This window comes from Leptinotarsa decemlineata, unplaced genomic scaffold (assembly GCF_025532065.1).
Source record: "Leptinotarsa decemlineata unplaced genomic scaffold, Ldec_3_MD MMD2_tig00000882_RagTag_RagTag, whole genome shotgun sequence".
Lineage (NCBI taxonomy): Eukaryota > Metazoa > Arthropoda > Insecta > Coleoptera > Chrysomelidae > Leptinotarsa > Leptinotarsa decemlineata.
The window spans coordinates 101,695-109,682 of NW_027412556.1; the positions used below are offsets into that span (position 1 = coordinate 101,695).

The 7,988-nt window shown below is 33.8% G+C and overlaps 1 protein-coding gene across 3 annotated transcripts; it reads right to left on the bottom strand.

Moving 5' to 3' along the window:
• Positions 1-833: 833 nt before the first annotated feature.
• On the bottom strand, positions 834-7,932 carry LOC111509955 (uncharacterized). Of its 3 annotated transcripts, XM_023165815.2 has the most exons (3): positions 5,625-5,784; positions 2,503-2,918; positions 834-2,453 (listed from the first exon to the last, which is right to left on the bottom strand). In XM_023165815.2, exons 2-3 carry the CDS (start codon positions 2,541-2,543, stop codon positions 980-982), a joined length of 1,515 nt encoding a protein of 504 aa, XP_023021583.2. In that variant the 5' UTR covers positions 2,544-2,918; positions 5,625-5,784; the 3' UTR covers positions 834-979. The 3 variants fall into 3 exon arrangements, with proteins under 3 accessions (XP_023021583.2, XP_074030805.1, XP_023021582.2); XM_074174704.1 differs by lacking the exon at positions 5,625-5,784 and adding an exon at positions 7,797-7,932 and having other exon boundaries at positions 834-2,918; XM_023165814.2 differs by having other exon boundaries at positions 834-2,918.
• Between the last annotated feature and the right edge of the window lie 56 nt (positions 7,933-7,988).

The following is a 7,988-nucleotide window of genomic DNA, read 5'->3' on the forward strand; positions in this document are numbered from 1 at the left end:
ATCTACGAATAGATGTATGTACTCTTAGTGAGATATATTTTTGAATTGAAGGACATTTTTTTTTCGCCGATGAACTCTCTTCCTCTCTCGCACGATAGTCTTTAGAAGTCGAAATTGTTCTAGCTAAAGATTGACAATTCAATACAAATTGTTTATATCAAAGACCTGTCTGAAGAATGATATACGTCTTGTAAACCTGGTTAGTAAATAAATATCTAAAAATGAAGTATTCATTTGATAAATTGAAAGGGTTATATTTTTTGGAGTAATTAATTTTTGGGAAAGAAAGTTTGTGGTTTTCCACTACCCCATCTTAATACAAAAAAATGTAGAATGCAATCAATGTCAAAAGAATTAATTCTATACATAGATGTGTAGATCATGCAAAGAAGTAACTTTCAGACAGAACCTAGAAAAAAAGCCCTTCTGAAACAGCTACTTTCATATAAACATTCAATTACAAGAAAGAAAAATATCTTTCGAAACAAATAATTTTTTAATATGAGCACTAAATTATACAAAAAAAAACTTTTCTCCACTCAGTATTCCAAACATTCGTTATGGAATTGAATCAGATATCATTCACAGGATTCCTACACAATATATCAAGATGGAGTAGTAGAAAGCCAAAAACTTTCCTTCATTGAATAATTTGTGAATTTTCATAAAATATCGGTCAATTCAATCAATGTTACAAGTCCAAATTAGATCAGTACTCAAATATTCAGTACCTGCTGGTTGTGGAAAAATATATCTTATGTTTTTCTGTATACGTATATTTGTTTTTTATGAAAATATGAAATTATTTTACACGTTCTCTACAAAACAAACCATTTTTCTAGATATCAGTTCACTAGTAAATATATTACTATATTACACCTCAACATAACGATCAAAACTAAAACGAATTCACGATAAGCTTCTCAGAGGTGTGACACAGCCGAAATATGAGATATGATTAATCTTGTAATATTTACATTCATGCCCCAACTAAACTTTTACAGTAACAATAAAGCTTGAGATGGAAGTCGGTTATGCAGGAACTCTGTTTTCCATACAGATTCAGCCTGCTCACAGTTCCCATGACGGCAAACTTTTTCAGCTTTTCCAGTTTTCTAACGGTAACTTCAAATATTCCCTCGCCTGGTAACGTCCTCAAAGTTATTATATAATCTTGAATTTTATTCTTGCCCCTTATTGCGCTTCCGTGTGTCATCAATCTTGTGTTCAGTACTGCGTCGAGGGTTAACGTGGCACATTGTGCGTAACCCTTCAACCGATTGTTCATGTCGTCCACTGCAAACAAGGCCGACTCGATAACGACGCTAGCGTTGTTTTCGATTTCGACACTCTGCTGACACGTACACCAATGACTCGAAATTCCGACATCTTCACAAGTCCGGTCTTTACTTATCTGCCTGAAAAAGCTAACACCTCTGGATTGATCGACTCCTTCCAAGTATTCATCCTTCATATCAGACGGATTGATCAGATCTACCAGTGTTTCATGTAAATCAAATGGAGAGGTGAGTCGTCTTGTATTCCTCTTCAAATTGTGGTATGCTCTCTGATATTGATTTTCGAACCCGTCCGGCAACACCATCATTACGAATGGCAGTCTTTCTTCCATCATTCCCTGGAAAGTTTGTCGAATTCCGCCCCATCTTATGCCATGGTCGCTCATGAAAATCAACAGAGTATTTTTCAGGTATCCCTCTTCTTTGATGGTTTTGAAAAATGTTTTGTAGGCTTCATCGCCCAACTTGGGCTTATTCAAGTAATCATGTGATAAACTCGAGCTCCAAAAGAATCCAAAGTAAGGGAGCTTATTTCTCTCCATGGTTCTTTGAATTTTTTTGACGTATTCAAGTAAATCAATGTAAATCAGTCTACCACCTTCACATTCTTCCACGTTGATTTCATGAGAATTTCCGATTTCATTCTCACTCCATCTGTTGAAATAGTTATAAGCGTAATCCACGGTCTGCTTACGAAAACCTCTTCGTTGATAATTAAATAAGCCCATCCATGAGGAATCTTCTCCGTAAACAGTTACATAATTTTTCTTTTTGTATTCCTTCCATACGAAGGAACAATTATCGAAATAATGTTTGGAGGAAGGCCAACAACTTTTCGTGAGTTCTTCTTCAGACATTCCTGTTAACACTGGAATCAAATTCGGAAAGGTATTATCCCCTACTTTGTTATAACCCAGCATCTCTACAACCCCAATTTGCTTCAGGTAATCCACAGTTTTGGGCATTTGTCTATGCAGGTTCAGTCTAGAAACGCTGTCCAGCCCAATCACAAGAATATTCATGAGGCCAGTGTCATCTACTGTCCCCTTCGAGAAATGTTTCACTGGGACGAAGGAAAACATATCTTTGTATATGGTTCTGTTATCATGCACGCAAATAACTTTAACGAACTCTTCCCGGATATCGACACTTTCGCTGAAATCATAACAATTGGTACTGTATTCCATTTTATTATCATATTCACCTTCTTTCGGTTCTTTTCTCCAAATTGTCCTGTAACAGCATTTCAAATCATTTACATCGATTATATTGTAGGATGCCAGAGAAGAATTCAGTAAATAAAGTGATGTATCATTCGATTCAAATAGAGGTGGAATTCCATTGTTACAATTCGATGGGGTTGGTTCTTTTATATATTTCTTCACTCCATCACTAAATGGATTCATATCTGGTATTCTACATCCAGGTGTATTTATGACGAAACCGGCGAGATAATTTTTGTTTGAGTTGTTGTTCCTCAATAATATTTCATTGGGTGGGTACAACTGAATCTGGAAGACATCAGCGTAAAATAGCATTGCCCCACATAGTAGCAAAATCCAAAATGCATATGGTATCTTCAGTTTGGTTTCATTGACTTCCATTCCATTGAAAATTCTTCTGAAAATGAAAAAAATATCGATAAGAAACATTCAACTTGATTGTTTTCAATGTTGACATAAAAATATTTTTTTCTATACTACGAATTAGAAATACTTCTTGACAAACATATTTTTTGAATTGGTGTCATCATGATACGATGTGAGTTGATTCCAATTACTAGTTTCAATCCATACAGTGTGTTAAAAGTTTATATAAAAAAGCGAGTGTGTTTTAGACCACACCACTGAAGTAAAGCTACTTTAGCTCCATCTATATGCTTGTATATTGTTTATATATGCATGTATTATACATATATTAATTTTCTACAAATAATTGAATTTATTATTGGTTTTCATTGAAAAATAACATGATTCAATAGTTACTGTAGTTAGCTGTAAGACAGAGCCAATAGGCTTATGGTATGAGAAATAAGATACATATGTTTCAGAATGAAAATTAGAAAGATATCTGGAGAAAACTGCATCGATTATTTTTCCATGTCTTGTGGTAGGCTTATTTCACTTATTACTCATTTGTAGTTCTAATTTATCTTGTAGAAAGTTTACCTCCTCCTGCTAAAATTAGTGACAACGTTTGATAGTTTTCTCCTTATTCTTCAGAGTCTACTTGACCGTAAATGTGTGCTCATACCTCTCTCTCTCTCTTTCCCCTACAGTAATATACGAAATGTAACTCTCTTTCTATCTTCATTAACTTATACCTCCCTCTCAACTTCCGTTCGCCTCGCCCGATCACACTTTTCGTAACGCTCTCGGTACGCATTCCCTCCAGGTCAAGGAATTTTTCTTCAATAACAGCACCATACCGTACCATTAGATATCAGATATCTATCTTTAGAATTTTTCATGTCCTATCTCAGTGAGCTTTGTTGGCTCAAAATATAGAAATGTTGAACAAAATTAGTAAAATTTCGTATGAAGTGTCCATGTTTGGTCTTTTACTCTACGACCATATTTTTACCCACGGGTTAAGTTGAAAAACAGCACAAGCTGAACTTCGTCTTTCATCGAATGTTCCATTTTTGTTTAACTTGTAATTATTCGATGAATGAAGCCGATTATTATTATTAAAATTTCTGCTGATGATACTACTTTCTCATTCAAGTCAATAACTTCATTGTGAGATTTTCACTAGAAGCATTTTCATATGCTCGATATGAAAGAATGGTATATCCATAAAAACGGATAAAACTTTCGAAACAACCAATAGTAGTACAACAGTTTGAAGAAAATCTATACTATTGTATGTTTCTAGATTGGCGACCAACATTTATGACATCGATTTGATTGATACAGTATTTTGCATTTTTTTAAAAAACGCATCGTTGACGTTTTGAAGCTTCATATCTTCTAAATGAATGGAAAGATTTTCAAAATTCAAGCAGCAATCGATAGGAAATCGATTCGACCAACATTCTCATTAAAAAAATTGGGAGATGACACTCACCTCGCTTAAGGCAGTAGTTATTGGGTTTGAACTACTTAAAAACAAATACGATGTGTTTTTGGATTTTCAAGAAACAATTCATTGTGATATTTTCACTAAACAGTTTTAGGAAAACGTAACACGTGCAACACGCCTAAAGAAGGTATTGCATAGCGAAATACGTGTTGCGGTTTTGTAAACTGATTTTTGGAAATCCCACAATGAAGTGTTTTTTTCAATCAACCATAAAAATAGCTAAATTAGAGTCATGAGCAATAGGCTCAAAGTGAATTTGGAGAAAAATCAAAATATTCTTATCACCTCTAACCCAAGGTGACGACAGAGTCAGCTGGGCACTTCATTTAGAGATCTTAGCAAAAAAAAATATCTATTTCGACTTTCTTCATTCGGTGATCATAGAACATGGTTGATTCACAAGTTCTTAGATCCTCTAACTTTGAATTGTTTCACAGACAGCTGATGTAATGAAACTTCTGTAATGCACATATAATACTCAATCTATAAAAGATAGCTCTGGGAATTATAGCAAGAGGATTCAGAGATTCCTGCCATCCTCTTTTCTTAGGCTTTGGGATTATTACTCTTCTCACTATATTTATTAAGTGTACCCTGATGGAAGTTCATAAAAACGGACAATAATCCTACCCATTATAGTTTCAAAATAAATGAAATTTTCATGTAGGTAGGTATATTGTATTTTTACATAAGTATTGTTGGTTATTTTTTTTTTTATTAATTTAGGCAAGGGGGCGTTTTTAAGGAAAAATGTTGAAATACATCGTGAATCATGTTCGAGAACTCGGAAGAAGTGTTAGGTTAGGTTATGTCCAAAGTGAGTGGGTCTATTCGACCGTCGAAGTGTAGTTGGGTATTTTTTATTTTTCATGTGTCGGACATATGCCACTATTGAAGTTGAGGGTGAGAAGACTTCAAATTGAAACTTTCATGAAAATCGATCGAGCTTCAGAGAATTTGAAGGTAACAGTCTATATTTATATTCAAGGATTGAATTATATGGCTTCTTTAGAGATCATTGCCTATAACGACAAAATCTTATGGTGGGTTGAAATTATATAATTGAGAAAGTCATACCCTAGGAGCATACATAATATTCCTTTGAAATTACTTTTTTGAGATTCGTGTATACATGCACATTCCACAAAGAAATTCTTATTGAATTTTAACTTGATGTAAATATGTGACACTTGGCACTATATATACTTAAGGAATTCAAAAATATCTTTGAAAAATATTTACCAAATTTTTCGTTGCTATCTTCTGATCCACGGACATTTGCGAACAGTTTTCATTATTGTCGAAATGAGTTTATTGAACAACATTTCAAGTGGATTTATGAATAGTAGAACTAGAGGAGACTGAAAAGTCTGCCAACTGGCAGCCGAAGGAACCGTTCAATATTAAAATAGAGCGCCGTCGCATCGCGACGCATCGAAACCAGATATACTGCTCACCGCTGCAAAACGCCATATTCTCTACCTGCAGTTTCACTCTGCCCCAAAAAGGGACACTATTACTCAAGTTATATTTCAATATTTACATTTGGAAATAAATTCATTCGCCATCTTGGGCGGTTCGCCATGTTGGATTCATATGACATCATTTTATTTTTCGTATTCTTTTCAACAAACCCTTTCATTTAATATCTATATCGTGGAAGTGCATTGAAAGTAACTAGTTGGCCGTCTTGGCCACAAAATAGTAAGCAATTCCAAACCAAATGTGCATGCAAAATTTCGGCTCAATCAAATTAGGAGCGAAATAATAGGGAAATCGTTCATCACAGGATACTTGAATGTTGGTATATAACAAAATAGAACAAATTGTAATTAAGAACCTCCGTTTGTAGTTCATTTCGGTTTACAAGTTCAAAAAAGTTAGATTACTGCAACCGCATTTTTCGAAGTGTTCTTAAGACCCGAGCCCATCAGCTCAGTGAATTCAGTTTTTTTCTGTTGATTGATTGATTCATCGAATGATTATTCGTAACAATTTTTTTTTAGCTTTTTTATGCTTGAGCTCAAATCTATTTGATTCGTTTTGACGTTTTTCAAAATCTCTGTCATCTATCGTTTGACAATTTGTTATATTTTGCTACATTTAATTTTAATACAGTATGCAGTGTGACTATCGAGTTGATTTTATGAGAAAATCTCAGCAAACACTTCAAATCTTTTTAAATAATAAACTGAATTCAAAATATTTTTTAACTCAAATCGTTCGTACAAGAGATTCTCTTCCAACAACGACGCCCAAATCCATAAAAACTGTTCCTCTTTTGTAGAAATACAAACAATTCAAAGGATCCTTGTTAGGGGATGTTGAAAACCGCCTGTTTCCTTGGTTGTTAATTAAGCATCCACCCGATAGATGTCGATGTTATTTCAATGTTGAAATCCAGCCGCGGAAAGTACGGAGTTTGCAATTCAAGGGATAGACTCCGATTTTCGAGGAGAAATAGAAGTAGGTGCTTGTAGGAACGAAATAATTCATCTTATCAGACTGAACACATGCCATAAAGTCTGAAAGTAGACCCTTCATCAAACAATTCTTATTTGCAATCGGTAATCTGTACTATATAACTAATTTGTACCACGATAACATTTATTAAAAAAGGACTACTTGATATGGTATGTAAGCACATTTGTTTACATCAAACACATTCACGTAAATTAAATCAAGGCGTGAACTATAAATAACTTATACTTGAAAATTGACTCGCTGCAATGAAACATTTAGAAGATTCAAAATTTCTCACTTCTTTGGACAGTTCTCGTCAGCCACTCCAACAGAACTATGAAGAAAGGCAACAGATCTCCAAGAAACCAAGTTCTAAGAATCCTGTCAACGTAAAAAAATAAGATTACCTTGCAAAGTTTGAAACCTTAGCTACGTGTTAAAGTGCTAGAAATCGTACGTTTAGAGCTAAGACCTCGTTAATTTTTATCTCGTACAATTTATACTTCAGAGAGTTGTTGTTTATCGAAGATGATTACCGGAAACACATATTTCAAAAAAAAACTTTTGTCGAATCCAATTTGTTTATAATTCGGTTAGGAATATAATTTCAAAGACTATCTAGTTATGCAGAAAGAAGTTAGAATTTGACGTATGATTATAAATGTTTAATGTGGCGCTTCAAAGAAAAATATAGATATTATTTTTTATTATGTTCCATCTGGAAATGAAGTTGTCGAAATTTATTTTTCTTACTACCTAAAAACAACCTTCAAGGTTATCCATGATTTCATTCGAAAAAAAAATAGCCAGTGACAAACGGAATTTTACCATTCTTGACAAAAAAACTGGCATTTAGATAATATAAAAACAAAAATATTCTGTTATACACCGACAATCAACTTGTCATTATTTTATTTATTTCGAAAAGTATTATCAAAACTGAATACTTACTCGATCAATAAATGAATGTTAATCCAAGAACTGTTTGTAACTTATAGCGCACTGGTAATCCCACTATCTAATGTCACTTCGTTAGGACAGGAAATTTGATAATTTACACCCACTTTTTGAACAAGCTCAATATCAAATATGTTGAATTCTTATACGGTTCGGATAAAACTAGCTGCAGAACATCTGATAATT

What these genes read in the sequence shown, in the direction of transcription:
- LOC111509955 (XM_074174704.1), bottom strand. Translation starts at nt 2,902, where the DNA reads ATGGAAGTCAATGAAACCAAACTGAAGATACCATATGCATTTTGGATT.